General features: G+C 43.4%; 1 protein-coding gene across 22 annotated transcripts in view; it reads right to left on the reverse strand.

The window, feature by feature from the left end:
- Cadps (calcium dependent secretion activator) overlaps positions 1-19,195 on the reverse strand; it is a 447,247-nt gene that overhangs the window by 218,459 nt on the left and 209,593 nt on the right. For all 22 annotated transcript variants that reach the window (XM_029541729.1, XM_029541726.1, XM_029541724.1 and 19 more), the window contains exon 6: positions 14,964-15,085. In XM_029541729.1, the coding sequence (XP_029397589.1) occupies positions 14,964-15,085 (122 nt within the window). The remainder of the gene's footprint in view (positions 1-14,963; positions 15,086-19,195) is intronic.

Consider the following 19,195-nt stretch of genomic DNA (forward strand, 5'->3'; position numbering starts at 1 on the left):
TGATAGTCTGCCTGTCCAGCTGATAGTCTGCCCGTCCAGCTGATGATAGTCTGCCTGTCCAGCTGATAGTCTGCCTGTCCAGCTGATAGTCTGCCTGTCCAGCTGATGATAGTCTGCCTGTCCAGCTGATAGTCTGCCTGTCCAGCTGATAGTCTGCCTGTCCAGCTTCCTCAGGATCCCTGTCTCCTCTTCCCCATTCTGGGAGTGCATGTGTGGCTGCCACCCCCACCAGTCAGCCTGTACCTCATCAGCACCGTCTAAAAGCTACTTCTTAAGTGTCAAAATATTTCTTTTATAGGCCAGATGCTCTTCGTATATTAAAAGAAAACATAATAAAAAGCAAAAAGTAAAAAAATTATACATATACATATATATACCCAATACATATATTTATGCACATAACACATATTTTTCTCTGCTTACAAATGCATGTGAGTGTGAGAAATGTTGAAGTGGTGGGTGAAGTTAGTAGGTGATCTTTCTTAACTGTAATTAAACTCAATTGAATTAATCTCAGTACTAGGACTTGTTTGGCAAACCTACTTCACCTGACACAACAGGTGTGATCTAGATTTGGTTTCTTGGTCAATGACTGTCTAAGAAAAAACAAGAACCTATTTTATTTTTTTATTATACTTATTTATTTATTTACTTACTTTGTGTGGATATGCATGTTTGTGAGTGTGTATGCACATGTATAAGTACATGCCACATGTGTGTGTATGTGTGCATGTATAAGTACATGTCACATTTGTGTGTGTGTGTGTGTGTGTGTATGTATAGGTACATGTCACATTTGTGTGTGTGTGTGTGTGTGTGTGTGAATAGGTACATGTTACATTTGTGTATGTGTGTAGGTCAAGAAACAACTCACAGGACTCAGTTCACTCCACGTGGGTCCTGGGGCTTGAGCTCAGGTCATCAGGTTTGGCGGCGAGTGTCTTTATCTGCAGAGCTGTCTTCTAACCCTGATTCCCTATTTTATAAAGGATTTAGACTGTGACTCATAATTGAGAATAACCTGGAGATTATCCAGAACGTCCTGTTTATCTCCTGTGCATTGCTGCTCATAGACTTTAATCCACAGCCAGCTTTTCCTCCTGTTTCTACCTGAGATCCTACACAAATATAACCAAGGCATTAATTGCTTTCCCTCCGTGTCCAAATACATACTCCCTGTGCCTAGCTCCATGAAGCTTCACTCTGCTGTTAATACAATAATTCTAATCAGGCAGTTCTTTTCGGTAACCAGACAAATGGAGCGAATTGAGATTGCTCAGTGAGGCCAGGCGATGACCTTCGTTTGAGCACAGCCATTTGCTTGCTGTTTGTACACAAACAGCTGAACCGCATCTTAATTCAGACTCAAACTTGAAAGCTGCAATGAATTCTCTGAGGTTGCCAGACACAAAGTCAGATTTCTGATGGGTAGAAGCTGGAGGGACAGAGGTCTCCCCAAAACCAATTTCAGCAAATGCCTCTCACTGCCTTCCCCTTCAGGATGTAAAATAATGGAGGTTGACTGGATGTATTCATTTAAATCAAGTGACCAAATGTCCCCAGTTTGTCCTAAGATGTGGGACTCTCAGAGTTCAGGGTAAGCCAGGAGGAGTTAGTTAATAGCCTTAGTTCTCAATATGTAAAAAACAACTAGGAGTAGTAATACTATCTTTACGAGTTTATGCAGCTGTTAGAACTGTGGGTCCAGTTCAGTTTGTTTGTGTGTAATTAAGTGTCAGACCCAGCAGCTGTGACATTACATGCAGAGAGTGTCTCCTTCTTTGGGTGGGGCTGTATGTGCTGCAGGTCGTTTCTCAGAATCTCCTCTCATTAATGCCTGTATCAGCAGCAGGCAGCACTCCAGGCACAGCACAATCTGCCTTAAAGCCGAATGGGACTGGAAGCCAGACAGTGGGAGAGAATGTGTCTGCTTTCTTTGAATTTGGTGTCAGGATTACATAATGTCAGCATGTAGCATGCTGGAAATGGCATCTCTGTTAATATGGAGAAAGACCACATTTGGTGGTACTGAGCAGTGCTCTTTGAAGGGATAGGAATAAAGACTCTGCTGGAGAACCCACTGTATCCCCACGATCTCTCACAAGGCTCTGAACTGACTTCAGCTCACTCAAGGTCATCTACCAAGAGGACAGCATTGCAACTTACAAGTAGGCAAAAGGTATGTGAAGAAGATTGGTGACAACCGTGGCTATAAATGTTCACTTGAAGAGCCAGGTGCTATTCAGTGTTGACTGTCCAGTGCTTGATGCTATGCTTGCAAGAGTGGCAAACTGAGGTCAGAGTTGTCCCTGTGCCCCAGTGTTCCTTTCATTCCTCTGTCACTATGGTTACTACCCCTCTCATATGCTGGAACGAAATTGTAAGTAGGTGAGTCCCAGGATGGATATTTTTGTATTAAAGCCTGAACTTCTTGCTGTGAGCCCTGACTCTATGGGTCTGGTTTGGGCCAAACTTACTGCTTCACATTTGCCATTTACATTTCCCAGTGTTCTTTCACTGCCTTTTGCTGAGCTGGCTTCTCTTCTGTCCCTCAAGCTCCTCTTAGTGCCTGTTTGCTAACTGTGTGATTTTTTTCTCTTCCCACCATTTTCTGCTTGTGACTGTCCTCTTCTTGTGTTACTTTGACTTGTGTTACAGACACATCTTTGGAAAACCTTCCATTTGCCTAAATTCAGGTAGCTTCTCCCCACCTTGGCAAATCTCTGGGGAATAATAGCCTTTACCCACCCCAGCACACACCATGTTTTGGCTAAATGGCCAAGGGTTTAAAACAGACGTTTGGCTAAAGATGAGAATTAGTGTCCTCAAATTTCTAAGGATATAAGAATAAAATGGAGTTATCAGTAATTTAAGTATTTCACTTTAATCATTAGAATAGTCAGATGTAAGAGTTTTGTTGTTGCTTTATCAGTTCTGATGTGCGCTTTTCCTTCCTTCTGCAGATGTGTGCACATGCGTGTGCTGGTGTGCATGTATATATGGAGACCAGACATAAGTCCTAGGTTTTCCCAACCTATCTCCATTCAAGTCTATTAATTTGTTTATTTATAGATGGTTTCTAATTGAACTTGGAACTTGCTGATTAGCTAGACTGGCTGGCCAGTGAGTCTCAGGGATCCTACTCTCTCTCGCCTCAGGAGCACATGCATCCTCTACAATGCTTGCATTTTTGAGTGAATACTGGGAAATAAACTAGTTCTCATGGTTTTGCAACAAGAACTTGATCAGATGAGCCATTTCTTCATGCTCTGAAATGCAAGATTTTACTATCATGGTATAGAAGTAAAACATTTGTTAGTATGGCAAGCAAGATATTTTCCATGGTGTCTCCATGGGAGACAGAAAAATAATACATGTCTACTTTGACTTGGGCTTGATGGAGAAGTGACACAGTTTTGTTCAGTTTTGGAAATGTCTGATCATTGTGTCAATGGGAAATAGTTAAGTTTTTCTTCTTTCTGCACAGGAATGGATGGGGGTGAGCCTTCCTTCTCCTGTGAATGAGATAGAAGAACACAAACATGTCAAACAGGTGTACCAAGAGTAGAGCTGTGATAACATCTAATCTTTACTCTTCCGTCTGGTGATATTCAAATTTGATTAAGATGCTTTTGCTGAACATGTGTATTCTTCTACTCATTAGTTTGGTATCACAGAAATTGTCTCATAAGTCATTACAAATATTAACCTTTTGATTATATATATATATATATATGTATATATATATATATATGTATATATATATATATATAGAGAGAGAGAGAGAGAGACATAAAGACAGAACATGTGAAATAAAAGGATATTTTTTTTTTGCAGTTCATTCATTTATTCACATAGCAAAATTAGAAACAATCTAGGTGATAATCAATGGACTCATGAATCAAAAAAAAATGTTGTAAACAATGGAATATAATTCAGGTAGTTAAAAAACCACAAAATTTGGAGGTAAATGAATAGAAAGGAAAAAACATGAGTGAGGTAAACAAGACTGAAGGAAAGAAAGAAATGACATGTATTTGCTGATCTAGTAATGTGAACTGTTGCTATATGAGAAATATACAATATATCTATCAACAGAAATGAGTTACAGAGAAATTAGGGGGGCATGAGGTAACTCTCCCTAAGGAGATGGGGGATTGGAAGAGGTGGGCAATCTGTAAGCTTTTTAAAAAACTTTCCATTTCACCAAGTTCACTCTACAGAGAAAATTGAGGGTTACTTTCTATGTCAGAGGGTGTTAGACCTGAATATGAGTCCGAGTGACAAGTAAACAAATGATTAAATACTTAAACAAAAAAACAAGTAAATATGAAACACAAAGAAGAATACATCTTGAAATGGTGTACATGCACAATATAGAATATTATTCACTTGTAGAAAATGAAATCATGAATTTTTCAAGTGAAAGAATGGAACACTGGAAAATATCCTAGATCAGACCCCAAATTACCAATGTCACATATTATTACTCATCGGAGCACCTACCTACTAATCTTTTTTTTTATTATTATTATTATTATTATTATTATTATTTTCTTTATTTACATTTCAAATGCTATCCCGAAAGATTCCCATACCCCTCCCCCCACCTCTGTTCCCCTACCCACCCACTCCCACTACTTGGCCCAGGCCTTGCCTTGTGCTAGGTCATATGGAGTTTGGAAGACCAAGGAGCCTCTATTCCCACTGATGGCCGATTAGGTCATCTTCTGCTACAAATGCAGCTAGAAACACAAACCCAGGGGGTACTGGTTAGTTCCTGTTGTTGTTCCACCTACAGGGTTGCAGCCCCCTTCAGGTACTTGGGTACTTTCTCTAGTTCCTNCATTGGGGACCCTGTGTTCCATCCAGTAGCTGGCTGTGATCATGCATTTCGGTGTTTACCAGGCACTGGCGTAGCCTCACAAGAGGCCACAGTATCAGGGTCATAAAAGGATATTTTTACTCCAATATGCATTTGACTGCTCATTGTATCTGAACATGAAAATTTATATTAACATTAATCAGAATATGTCTTCATTTTATACATTTTTTCTGTCAATTGTTGTAATGGTTTACATGACCACAGAGCATGTCCTACATCAGAGATGACCTTGAAAAAAATCATCTTCCAAAGGTAAGGCAGAAGCCACAGCCATATACTTGATTTGACTGCACAAGGAGGTCAATGTCACACCCTGGTATATCTCTACTCAGGTTACTGTCTCTATTATATGCCCCACAAGATTGGTTGTATGTATCCTAATGGCAGAAACTTTGCCTTTGTCCCTTCATTTTCTGTGTCACCCTTAAGACATGGCATATTGTATGAGAGCAACACTCAGATGCAGTAGATCCTTGAATGAAGGACCATCTGAATAGACAAAGGGGAGACTGATGACGTCAATGTGTACTCCTCTCTCACAGTCTAATTTACTCCTGATTCACCCTCCCTGGTGGAGTCAGCACAGAGTAGGCTCATAGCATGAGGCCATCCCGGTCAGAGATGAGCACAGGAGTGCGTGCCAGTTCTTCCAGGGGCTTCCACTCTCAGAGATCAGGATGGCTGAGATTGTTCTGCCGTGGGGTCTCGTTAATCAGGAAAGTAGGAGAGAAAGACATTTTCCAGGGGTCCACGTTGTGCTACGTTTGACCTACAGAATATGATGTAGTGATGTTCTCTACTTAGAAACAGGATGTGTGAGTAGGCATAGTAGAGAGGAAGGCAAGGTGGTGGCCATGGCAGGCTGGAGCTGAAAGGTCAGGCTGGAAGATCAGACTGGGAGATCAGATTAAGAGATCACATCAGGAGATCAACCTGGGAGTTCACACCGAGATATCAGACTGGAGGTCACATCATGATACCTGACTGGAAGATCACACGAGGATGTCAGCCTGGGAGATTATACCAAGATATAGGACTGGGAGATCACACCAGGAGATCAGACTGGAAGATCACACCAAGATATAGGACTGGGAGATCACACCAGGAGATCAGACTGGGAGATCACACCAAGATATAGGACTGGGAGATCACACCAGGAGATNAGATCACACCAAGATATAGGACTGGGAGATCACACCAGGAGATCAGACTGGGAGATCACACCAAGATATAGGACTGGGAGATCACACCAGGAGATCAGACTGGGAGATCACACCATGATATCAGACTGGAAGATCATACCAAGATATAGGACTGGGAGATCACACCAGGAGATCAGACTGGGAGATCACACCAGGAGATCAGACTGGAAGATCACACCAAGATACCAGACTGGGAGATCACAATGAGATATGGGGCTGGGAGATAACTACATATTAGACTGGGAAATCACACTGGAAATACAAACGGGGATCGCAGTGAAGAATCATTCTGTGAAATGACTCCCTGCACCTAAGTCTTCCTTTCTGATGTGGCCTCTAATCTTGATGCCACAACCCTATTATGCTCTGTGTAAAGTAAACACCAACATCTCCTCTGGATTTTTTCTTTCTCTTTTAAGAAGAAACATTTCCAAAACAAGAAAAACTTGACTAGATTGCCACAGTTTAACTCCGTGCCATGATTAGGTTTAGGTTTTGAGACTTCGTTTGTGTTCCATCTGTCTGTCTCTTGGTATGTGTCAGTATTCTGTACTTGAAAAGTGACATGTCCTGAGCCTGGAAGGTCTCCAAAGCCCCACTACTTGGTAGACCGGAGGATCTTGGCTAACTCTGGCCTCAGAGGGAAATCTGAGGGGTGATAGAGCAAGTTGGTGAGATATTGTTTTAACCAAGAAAAGCAGCTCTGTGGTAGGGCACTTCCCAACATGTGTCAGGTCCTGGTTTCAATGCTCAAATCTAAGAACAGCGACAAACCTCAGAGTCATGCAAACACCCCTCATCCAAGCACAGTGCTTTTCGATCAAACATATTTCCTTTTTAACCAACCCTTTCATGTAAGTGATGAGAACTTTCATGTAAGTGATGAGATTGATCCCGTATCACTTTAATGGCCACCTGGCCCATCACATCATCTTTCCACAGAAGCTATCGAAGCTTAATTCTCCATCAGTAAAAATGTACTGACCATTTTCCATGCCAGGTCTTATATGAAAGTAGCATCATACACAGATTTTTTAAAGTATAAACAAAGAATTTACACATAAACTTCTGTTGAAAGGAAAAGTTTCAAAGGGCATTGGGTTGAGAGGCCTTTCTGTTCTTTATCTTTTCTTGTTTAGTTCACACTAGTTGATGTTCTGTGTTATTTGCCTTCATATCCTGGATCCACTGATGATGATAGTGATGGTGGTGGTGGTGGTGGCAGTGGTAAAGACTGACATTTTCATATGTTTATATGAGTGTGTGTTCGTGTATGTGTGTGTGTGTGTGTGTGTGTGTGTGTGTGTGTGTGTATGGTGGGTATGCATGAGTGTGGAGGTCAGAAATCAATCTGAGGTGTGGTTGAGAGCCTCTACGTTGCTTTTTGAGACAGACTTTCTCAATGGGACCTGACCCTTGCTAATTAGGCTAGAGCTCTGGGGATCTGCCTTTAACTACCTTCTCACTCTGAGATCACACTTAGTGATGTGTGCCCACTTTTTACATGGATGTTGGGGAATGAACTCAGATTGCTGCAGCACGTACTCTGCCAATGGAGCTCATCTCCTCAGCTCGCCGACTTAATATAATCTTGTGGCACTTAGTGAGACCGTAGCGGGATTTTGGCTGTTACCAGCACTACTCTCTGAGAGGCTGCAAAGTGCTGATGCTTCCACCTTCCACAGCCTGACGGTTTTCAACAGCCCCACAGGCAGGTTGCACTCCTACTAAGTATGGAGAAATTGAAGAAAAGAGAGCAATGTCTACTTGCCTAAGGTGACCCAGCTGGTGAATGGCGAAGGTCGGACTTAGGGATAGATTTACCTGTTGATCATATGCCACCTACTAACTTTGTACCTGACAGGAATTTTAAAGCCTTGGTAGAGCATTTGGGACTGTAATTGGTTCTGTGAAGGTGGGCCTCATCATATTTAGAACGTTCCCAGGGCTTTCTGAGCACCTTACAGTTCTCTGGCCCATCTTTGGAGACTGGAATGGTCCTGGTGCTCACGTGCTGAGTTATAACTGCTGGATGCACTTACCTGGAACACCTGTGCTGTGTGAGTGACGGCGGGATCATTGCTTTTTAAACACCAGCAATATTTTACCCCACACAACAGCTGAATTTATGGAAAGGAAATGATCCTTTTACAGTCTTCCCAAATGCCCAATTCTATTTAAAAGTCTTCCTTCCCTGGCTTTTTAGGAAGGCAAGGTAACATCATAGTGAGAAGTAGCATATTCACATTAATATCCATAGCAGTATCAAAATTACAGTTATGAAGTAGCAAGAAAAATAATTCTATGGTTTGGGGTCACCACAACATGAGGGACTATACTAAAGGGTTGCAGCATTCGGAAGGTTGAGAACCACTGGGTTAGAGTATCTGGCCTGAATCTCAATATTACAGTAAGTGACTCCACACTATATCTTTCTATGCTGTTCTGATTATTAAATAACAATAGTTTTCAAAGCATGTCCTTAGTTCTCCATCTACTCATGATTAAAGTATTCATGTAATTGGAGTTTACTTTTTTTTCTTTAACATTCAGGGAGACCGTTCACACAATTCTGACATGTTGGACTATCTTGCAGAGACTGGAACACAGAAACTGACCTGAAATGTTTAGTTACACATAACTTGACCATCAGGTCAGGAATGCAAAACTGGACATGGGGGTCACTGCATCTCTTTGGCCCTCTTCCCCATGTGACCACATTGAATAAATTCTTTTGTGCTTTTCACTATGTGATTGCTCTGCTGAGGACGGGTGGCTGAGCACAGCTTGCATTACTACTAGGGTACAGGCTCTGGTCCTAAGAGCGCTGGCAGCATCAGGATTTCTCATTTTAACACCGTGCCTCCAGCAGTATGTGCTTACTGTGTATTTGCAAACCAACATAGATGAGATTCTAAGTTTACTCTGATTTTTTTTTTTTTAATAAGTTCTGGGCTTTAAGATAGCAACCCAATCGCCTGCTCTCTGGCCTAAAATCTCCACAGGCTTTCTCCAAAGAAAACGGATTTCTCCTTAGAATAAACCCTTCTTTCCTGGCTCAGAAGGCCCCACCATGTCTGGCCCTACTGTGTCTTTTTTTTTTTTGGGGGGGGGGGCTTCCTTAGGGATGCTTACTGGCTGACATTGTTTTCCTGTTGACTACTTCCTGTCTCAACGCCTTTGTGCTCGCTCTTTCCTCTTCCTGGAATGCTTTTCCTGTGACTCCGATGTTTCCTTCCTCATTCTTTGGATAGTAAACATTCTGTAATTCAAGCATTATGCAATTTAATAAAGGGCATCATTTGGGGCCTAAGTGACCTGTGCTCTCACCACTCCTGAGGTAGCTGGTTTGTTCCCTCAGGGCACAGATTAAAACCTGCTATTGTCTTAAACACTGGTCTCATGCTCACCACTGATGCCCTTGGGCAGGACCTCTGCACAAAGTCCCAAAGCTGGGCCTACCTGCTTCACCATCGTGATGCCAGTGCTAGCTGGAAAGAAGAGTCCATGGAGGAAGGGTAGATAGCCACACTCTACACTCTGCTTCAGCTAAGCCAAGCAGGAAAGATACTCAAGCCATTCCAAGGCTCCAGTCACGAAGTATTTGGTCAAAATGAAGGGAAATACCACGTGGAGAAATGACTCCTGAGGCAAACAATGGGAGAAAGCAAGCTGTGTGACTCAGCAGAATTCCCATCTTTGCAGCAGGCTCACTGTGAGCGTGACTCAGCAGAACTCGTCTTTGTGTAACCTGGTCATGAGAGCCTGACTCTTTGTGTTGTGCTTTTGGAGCACAGAATATTGTTCACAGAGGAAAAATGGTATAGAAAGCCACTGCTCTTTTTCTTCTTTTAAAATACTGTCTCAGCAGACAAGGTGCCATTGAAAAGAGACTAGCGCCATGGCAAGCTTTCCCAGCCAAGGCACATTACCTTCCCAGTCTCTTGGGAATAGCAGGAAAGAGTCTGATCTTAGGGCAACAATGGAATCTGCCTTCCGTGGCTTGCTCTGCTGAGATGAACTTGGCAAGTGGAATCTTGGGCTTTATTCAGAGGAGTGTGGTTTCAGGTAAGCGAGAGAAACACTAGGTTATTATTCAAATGTTCTGTGAAAACGTTATTTAAATGCTCCAGTATTTAACCTTCTCAAGTCATTCATGCTATTTTAGAGCAGAAACTTACACTGTGCAAAATTCTCCCAGAAAGAGTGATTTTGGACAATTTTATCTACTCAGGGAAATGTCATGTTTCTTTTTTTCCAGGTTAGAGGGGTTTGAAGCCAGCTTCCCATCTATATTTCTGTATCTCCACATTCACTCCTGTCAGCAGGATCACCTTTTATCCTGTCTAGGTGCCATCTGTGTTTTATGCACTCAATGCATTTTCTTTAAATTAATTCAGCCCTGAAATATTAACATATTTCTCTAAAAAGGGAAACTCATTTCCCTGCTGGCAACGTGACAGCTGCATCAGTGGCATGAGGAAGAGTAATTGCAGGGGCACTGGGCACAGTCAGTGCCAACTGCTCTTGTCTGCTGGAGAGGGCTCTGAGCCTCGGGCCTGAGGAGCTGCCAAAGGCCTTCTAGCACCTAATTAAAATTACCTCCTTGTTCTGGCCACAGGAATGGGCAGGAGAGAAGTGGAGAAGGAGTAGCTGCTCCCATTTGCTTCGATGTCAGTCAACGCCATGCTTTGGTAATACCTAAGGATCTCTTGTTACTCCAGAGGTAAGAGCACCTGACAAATGATGGCCCTAACCGCTCTATCCCAAAGGAGATGAACAATTACACCTAGGCCCGGAAACCACAAAGACTCTGCCCTCTCCCTATGCTGTCCTAAGAGGACTCTGCTTATGCAGGGTTTCAGTCCCTTCTGCATTCTCATCCGTGTTTTCCTACCGGAAACAGAAACAACCTGGAAATGGAAGCTACGATTTCCAGTAAGTATAGCTCACAGCATTTTTTGAGCATATATTGCTGGGTCACCACCTGAAAACCCTAGGAAAGGAGGAAAGCAGAGCTGAATGGATGCATGGGATGCTGGAAAAGAATCCCTGTGCAGCAAGCCGATGGATGAAAGGAAGAGTGAGCAGGGGCCACAAGTCAGCTGCGAATGGAAAAGGTCGCCTCACCACATTCTTAAGCATGTGTCATGAAATACACTTAACTCATGGACACGGGATACTTAGGTTATGAAACTGATCCAACATGGCCTTGCTGAAATGTGAAAGGTCCTCTGAGTGCACGGGAGGAGAAACAATTGATAAAAAGAAGTAGGAGAGGGGGCAGATTCCTGATTACTATGGCTGAGTGAAACAGACCACGGTCTCCAATGACTGTTCAAAGGCATCAGTTCAAATAAGTTAGAAGCGTAATTTAACTTGAAAAATATTACACAGATTTACTTGCTACTGGGCTTTTCAGAACTCTAACATGTGTGTGTATAGCGAGCAGTTCACCAAGAGATGTAATGTCTCCAGTTTCCCAAACATACTTAACTATGCTATTATAGTCCCTGTCTGTTCTTCCTGTGTATACTATACAGAGAATACATTGTTGGGTAAACTGAGTTATATAATATCCTCCCGAATGTGTAACTATACTTGGTTAAAAAAATTACAAAAGACAGATTCCTTGCAGACATATGATGGGCAAGATACACTGGTGATGTTTAGTAGCTGCAAAGGTAGACTCCACAGTAACAAGACAGGCTTGATTAGGATTTTGGTTGGGGAATGTGTAAATGAGACATGGGCAACAGCTGTGTGTAACAAAAACAAGATGGAGATGGAAAAGCTCCAGCTGGAATCGGCTATCCTAAGTAGGGTTACTAGCTAATGGGAGATACCATTTAGAATTACCAAAATCAAATGCCAGAAATAACACGGATCAGCAGTGGGAAAATTGCAAGGAGAAATGAAAGGAAAGAGGAGAAGAGGAAATACAAGCTTCCAAGGAAGGAAATGATGAAGACTCCCAGGAAGTCCAAATGAAAGAGGCAGGGAGACTGCAGACCTGCACAGACAAGGTCACTTATCTTTCCAGGTAAAAGCAGACAGAAGCAGAGGAAACATGTCGGTCCTGAACTGTGATGATGGGAAGGTAAAGAAGAGCTCTGTGCATTTAGGAGGGAAAGGGGAGGATGGAAAAGAGGTGTATCACAGGAATAAAGAAAGAGGCAGGAAGAAACATGCGTGTTGAGAGATCTTAGGCTCCGCTTATGTCTTCAGCATTGCAGGTGTGGCTAACTCAGAGCATCACACCCCTTCCTTTCTCGTGGCAGACATTACAAGCTGATCACGACACCCTCTTCCTTCTGGATATAGATTTATCTTGGAATCCCCAACACACCACACTAGGTAACTCCTAGCAGTTTGTTAGACTTGAGCTTGATTATGATGCCTGTGTTCTGTGTGTATTAAAGAATTCAGGATACTGTCTATGATGGTTTTGGCATATTCTCTGAAGAAAGGAGACCCAAAAGAGCATCCTTGGCCACAGAACCACAGCATTTTGACATGAGGAGTTTTTGTGTGTGGATGCCATAACCTCTACAGATGTGAGCAGATAGGTTATTTCAGGCATACCCTAACACTAACATAAGCATTTTATACTCGATATTCCCAAGGTCATAAAAATCTATTCATCATCCATATTCTTTCACCTAGTAAAGTGACATGAGTTACCTTGTAACAGCAGGTGGGAAAAGCAGAGCTTTCTTCCCTCCCTCTCTCTCTCGTAGCCCCATAAGGAGTCAACTCCTTTAAAGAGTTTGGCAGAGGCATTGCAATGTCCCCCAACCCCTGCCATGTAACACACAATGTTGAAAAAGCTCCTGTAAACAAAACAGCACAATGGTATTGATAAAGATCAGGCCACTGAAGGAAACATCAGGCTTTTATCAATGGCAGTAAAAAGGAACTGTAGTATCTTCACTGTGGAGCAAGGATTTAAAAGGAAGAGTGGGGGAGCGGGGGTTGGGGGCTGGGGGTGCGTGGTATAGCATGCAGCAAGTCACATTGGCCTCCATTTCCTCTTGTATGCTCATTAACATCCAGTTACACACACACACACACACACACACACACACACTTACAGGCATCTGAGGCTTCGCCTATTCATACAAAGAACCACTTGAAGGTACACAATACCCTCAGCCCTTCCTCAGCCCGAGCTACATTCAATGCTTCCTTTGAGCTATTTTATTTGAACACCCTGGTGAGTTATTCACGTTCTGCCAAACAGCTCCTAATGCTCTAAGAAGGAGCTGAGGAGGGTTACCTTCTGGTGGCTCTTACAGACTAATGTCAGCCACGAAGATGATGCTCATTCTGCTATGCAGGCATCATGCAGACTGGGAAAGAAAGGATGGGGGCAGTGGTGCTGGGGGAAGGGAGCACATCTCTCACTGTTCAGCCATTGCTCCAGCAATGGGCTGCCCCAGCAATGGGCTGCCCCAGCAATGGACTGCCCCAGCAATGGGCTGCCCCAGCAATGGGCTGCCCCATCAATGGACTGCCCCAGCAATGGGCTGCCCCATCAATGGACTGCCCCAGCAATGGGCTGCCCCAGCAATGGACTGCCCCACCTTGGGCCCTTCTCCAGAAGCCAGAAGATGCCTTTGTGTTCTTCTTTGCCACAGGGCCATTGCTAACCACAGCACCATCCACAAGCTCTTCACTCCCATGGGTGCTTCATACTATTAGAGCATATGTCTCCTGTATCCCAAGGAAGGCCTGTTTAAACGCTGGTTTATGCCTCCCTGGTCTCTCATCTCAAGTTACCTTTCCCTCTATTTATAGCTATATTTGTCTCCAAGTACCCATGGGATGTTGGTTCTGACCTCCTCTACCCTTCATGGACACCCACTGATGCTCGAGTCCTTATATCAAATCACAGAGTACCTAAAAATAACCTATGTACATCCTTTATAGACTCAGAACCATGCATAGATCAAAGGTACCTACTCTAGAAAGAGTTGCACTGTCATGTTTAGAGACTAATGACAACTCTATACACAATCTGTGCCCACACAATATTCTTTTTGTTTGTTTGGTTTTGGTTTTTGTTTTGTCGAGACACGCTTTCTCTATGTAAGCTGCCTCTCCTACAACTTGCTATGCTTGCTATGTAGACCAGACTGACTTTGAACTGGCAAAGATCTACCTGCAAGTCCTGGGATTAAAGGCGACACCTGGCCAATATTCCTTTCTTGTTTTGTCAAAAAGTTTCAACCCACAGTTGGTTGAATCTAAAGATGTAGAAAATACAGGCAGACTGTATTTATGAATACACATTTGTGACTGTTCCCTGATGTCCTCACTAAGCTGGGAGTGCTGTGAGGTTACAGCAGTACAAGATCTTGTGCGCGCGCGCACACACATACACACACACCACAGTGACATGTGGCAAAAGGCTTCAGAAATGGGACTGTTGCCTCAACTCCCCATTATAGCTTTGGAGGAACTTGGATTCTTGTCATAGCTGCCAAATAAAACCGATGTTGCGGCTTCAGACGTAACCAAGTGGGTAGACTGCCTGTCTCATATGTATGAAGTTCTGAGTTTGACTCCCTGTACTCCATAAACCAGGCGTATTGGCATGTTTCTGAGATCCCTACACTTGGGAAGTGAAGGTATGGGGGAGGGTCATAAACTCAAGGTCATCCTTGGTGGCATAGCAAGTTTGAGGCCAGCCTGGGTTACATGAAATTCTGTTGTTTTTTTGTTTTTTTTTTTAAATGGAGTCAAGTCACCTTTTGTGATAACAGTGGTATGGTTGGTTCTTCTGGGAAAACAGACCTTTCTTTTGGAATTAGCACAAACAAAAGCAATGCTGACAACCTCTGTGATATAAACCATGAAGAAACTCTACTCACGTTGGTTTAGAAGCCTCTGCTTGATCCGTCTGAAGCTTCTCTCCACCCTCCACCTCCATTGTGCAGTATACAATTCGATTTGGAGCCAAGGACTTAAGGCCTTGGACTTCCATAATCACCACCTGAAACAGAATCACACAAGATGGACTGAATCCGGATGCCAGGGGCAGGATCAGAAACTGTTTCTCTTCTGCAGTGAAAGCAGACAGCAGGAGAGGATGGCTTCGGGCAGTCAGACTTTATCAATGACTCAGGACCTTCTAGGGATGTAGTTGCTTACAATGTAGCAGATTGCTGTTGAGAGGGAACAATGTGGCTCATTCCCTCACTCTTCAGAGTTGTGAATTTTGTGGAGCCTTGTTGCTAAGTAAACATCCCACCTGAGATACACCCTTCACCCCTTCCCTCCTTCTTCCCCCTCCCGCTCCCTCCCTTCCTTCCCGTCTTCCTCCTTCTCCCTCCTCTCTCTCTCTCTTTTTTTAATAAGTATTTTTGTTTTGTTTTTGTTTTTGTTTTTTTGTTTGTTTTGTTTTTGAGACAGGGTTTCTCTGTATAGCCCTGGCTGTCCTGGAACTCACTCTGTAGACCAGGCTGGCCTCGAACTCAGAAATCTGCCTGCTTCTGCCTCCCAAGTGCTGGGATTAAAGGCGTGCACCACCACTGCCCGGCTTCTCCCTCCTTTCTTATGCCCCCTTTTCCTTTTTATCTCTCTCTTCTTTCCATGCCTCTGTCTCTTCCTACTTCCTCCCTCTCCCCATTTCCCCCTTCCCCTTGTTTTGTTCTCTCTCTCTCTCTCTCTCTCTCTCTCTCTCTCTCTCTCTCTCTCTCTCATCAGGGTCTCACTTAATTGTCCAGGCTTATTTTATATTTGCTGTATAGCCTAGGCCTTCAACTACTACTATGTAGCTAGGGTTATAGATATGGTTCAGCAATGATCCCACCAGGTTTAGCAGGATTTGCTCACAGGGTCAGATGGGTAAGGCGAACTGGGCTATTCTTTTCATGTTAACCAAATAGGAACCAAAGGCTTTCTCCCAGTTTCTTTAAGAATTCTAGCTTTTGGGTCAGCACTTTGTAGAAGCTCAGCATGTGAATTAGGTTTTCTCTGGACAGTGAGATAAGCAATAGTGGAGTCCTAAGATACAGAGCATCATGCAGCTTTAGGGTTGCAGATAAGGCAGGAAGCAGCAGGAACTGAGGCAAACTGGGAGCACAGGCTCCATCTACAGGGGAACCTAACACTTCTCTGTCCCCAGTTCAATGACTCTGCTTTTTCCTGCAAAGTCTCAGTCCAAATTATGATCAGAAATTTCATTTAGAAATGCTGACACTCTGAATAGAAAGAAATAAAATGTGCCAACTTTATGTATATCACTCTCACAGTTATGATCTTTGTGTGCCAAACCCAAACAGATCTTGAGCTCTATGTCTCTAGGCTAGCCTAAAGCCACTTACAACTTCTGGAATCCCTTATCCCCATTCAGTCACTTTCTATTCTGACAGTTAGCAATGCAGGGGCATGCTCTGCCACAGAAGCAAGAGGAAGAGAAAAGATGAGACCAACTTTAACCATCAGAATATAATGACATCTGTTAGTGACCTACCCTGAGTAGCATTTGAGGAAAATCATTCTCTGTACAAAAGAGTAATGACATTACAAAGGAAGAGAAGTGGGTATTGGAAAAGATACGTGCTTCTAGAGGCTTTGATTCAGGGAAGCACATTTGGGGTGTATAAGCCTTCATTTTGCTATGCGATAGCCCATGGATTCCCAATCAGAGTGTACAGGAATCACTTGTAAAGCAGAAGCCACACGATTCCCCTTCTTGAGCATCTGCTCAGTGGGTTGGCTTGAACCCAGGACTCCTCCTCTCAGATGGTGTCAGGTGATGTTGCTGCCCGTGCGGGGCCACACTATGAGAGAGCTGGGGTTTGGGGAAATTATCTCACACTTAAGTCCCTTCCATTTTTGTTTCTTTTGTTTTTGCACATCTGCAGAGGCTTCTTTTGATTCTTTCCTTTCTTTCTTGAGAGTGTGTGGTACGCATGCGCAGATGCACACGTGGACGTCAGAGAACAGCCTCAGGTGTCAGGCCCTGTCTTCCACCTTGTTCGAGACTGGGTCCTTTACTCATTGCTGTGTACAGTCCTGCCTGCTTTCCACATCTCTGCGGGAGTGATGGGTACAAATGCTCACAGCAGCTTCAGGCTGGATTCTACAGGTGGAAACCCGGGTCCCCACGCTCCTGTGGCAAGCACTTTCCTTGGCCCCACCTCAGTGACTTTATCTGTGAAGTGGGGATATGCTATGTACCTGTGAGGCCAGGAAGGCAATGCCCATAACCAAAAGTTTCCTACCTGGAAAGAGACACACGCATAGAAGAAAGGGGAATATGCCTTGGAAGGAGAACAATTTAGAATCTGAAAGACCTGGCCTTAATCGGATTCTGAGCCTTCATTAACTGTCATTTGCAAGTGTTGGGCTTTGTTTGCACACCTGAAAACACCTCCAAGGCCCTTGTGCTGAAGAGTTCACACAGCTGCCTTCTGAAAATACCTGTTGCTTTTTGTGGCTCCACTCCCTTGCCCTCATTCACAGCACCATGGGCCTGCCCCCCCAGCACCCTCCCCCCCCAACACCCCCCCATCTTGTCACAAAGTGAGCTTGTTCTCAGTCTCTTCAAGCCATTCATCAATTCCCTGATTATTTGAAACATATTTTGCAGCAGTGCACAAATCTGAACGGTAGCCTGCCCTGACGCTAGGACAGTCTATCCCCACCTGCTCCTGCATCCACTCACTGTGTGCTCCGCTTCCAAACCACATCCATGGATAGAGGAGCGAAGGCTTTGGCTGGCGGTTTTACTACAGCGTGCATTTAGTTTTCCAATTGAAAAGTATGTGGGGACTCAAGGGCATTGCAATCTGTGCTTGTATTTATAAGCCAGAGCCATTTGAATCCTGCATGCAGAGAGCATGGCTGAGGCCTCACCTACACTTATATTCCAAGTAATCAGCTATTTAATATTGAGGTCTAATCATGAATTAGAAAGTTACATAGTTAAAAGCTTCATGAAAGTAAATAAAATACTTTCCACCCTCCCATATGTTGGAAGACAAGAGTGGCTAGGGAATAAATTGCCACCTTTAATTGGCAGTAATCAAACCCAAAGGCACCTGAAGAACAACACCTTGGGTACCAGTACCTCGGGTGGCAGTTCTTAAATTTTTTTTTTTAATGACAAAGTTTCTGTGAGATTACACTGGTGATTTTTCTCATACAAAGAGTTCTGTATTTAATCGAGATCCACCTCTTCTGACACTGTGATGTGAAGATGGGCCGACTGGATGAAAAATGACTTACCCACAGCATCCTTAATGACAGGCCGGAAGGTAAGTTATCCTTTCCACACACTAATTAAATGTACAAAACCGTCATCATGTCTCCTGGTCTTTCTAAATCTGAGATCATCAGACAATTCCTATGGGATTTAGGGTTCTCTCTCTCTCTCTCTTTCTTTCTCTTTCTCACTCATATAAGAAAAGATTTTTGAGCATTTATTTTTACCATAAAGCAATAATAAATGTTTGTGGGAATAAAGTGACTTGAACATTATAAAAATGTATTAAAATATTACAGTGTACTTAATAAACATCTATGTGTCAGTTAAATGTGTATGTGTGTGTATGCGTGTGTGCGTGTGTGTGCATGTGCGTGTGTGTGTGTGTGTGTGTGTGTGTGTGTGTTCCTGGGTGGCCCATCTGGAGAGTTTTTATATAGTTTCCAGGGCAGAATAGAACATCAGCAACAGGCACAGTATGATTGGTGGAACAGTGCACTCTTTAAACTGATTGGCCTTTAGGGAATGAGGTAGAAGGGGCTTAATTAGCCACTCCCTTCTGGCCTATGTTCTCTCTGACTGCCTTTTCCAGGAGGGGAGGGGGCCTGGTGGAATTTTCCAACATCTCTGAGCTGACCTCTTCACAAACACCCCTGTGCTTGAATAGTTTGTTAAAGTACATCCCCGTCTGTCCTGCATCCACACAGCTTTTCTTGAGGCACAATTTTAGGAGCCATACAATTCTCCCACAGTGTATAGCTCTGTGACTTTTTAATAAGCTTACCAAGCTGTGATGCAATCATCTGACATTCCCTTAGGCCACACTCCCCAGCAAGACATCTTATGCCCATTTCTTTGTTTTTTTTTTTTTTTCGTTTTTTTTTTTTTTTT

Source organism: Mus pahari, chromosome 8 (genome assembly GCF_900095145.1).
Source record: "Mus pahari chromosome 8, PAHARI_EIJ_v1.1, whole genome shotgun sequence".
Lineage (NCBI taxonomy): Eukaryota > Metazoa > Chordata > Mammalia > Rodentia > Muridae > Mus > Mus pahari.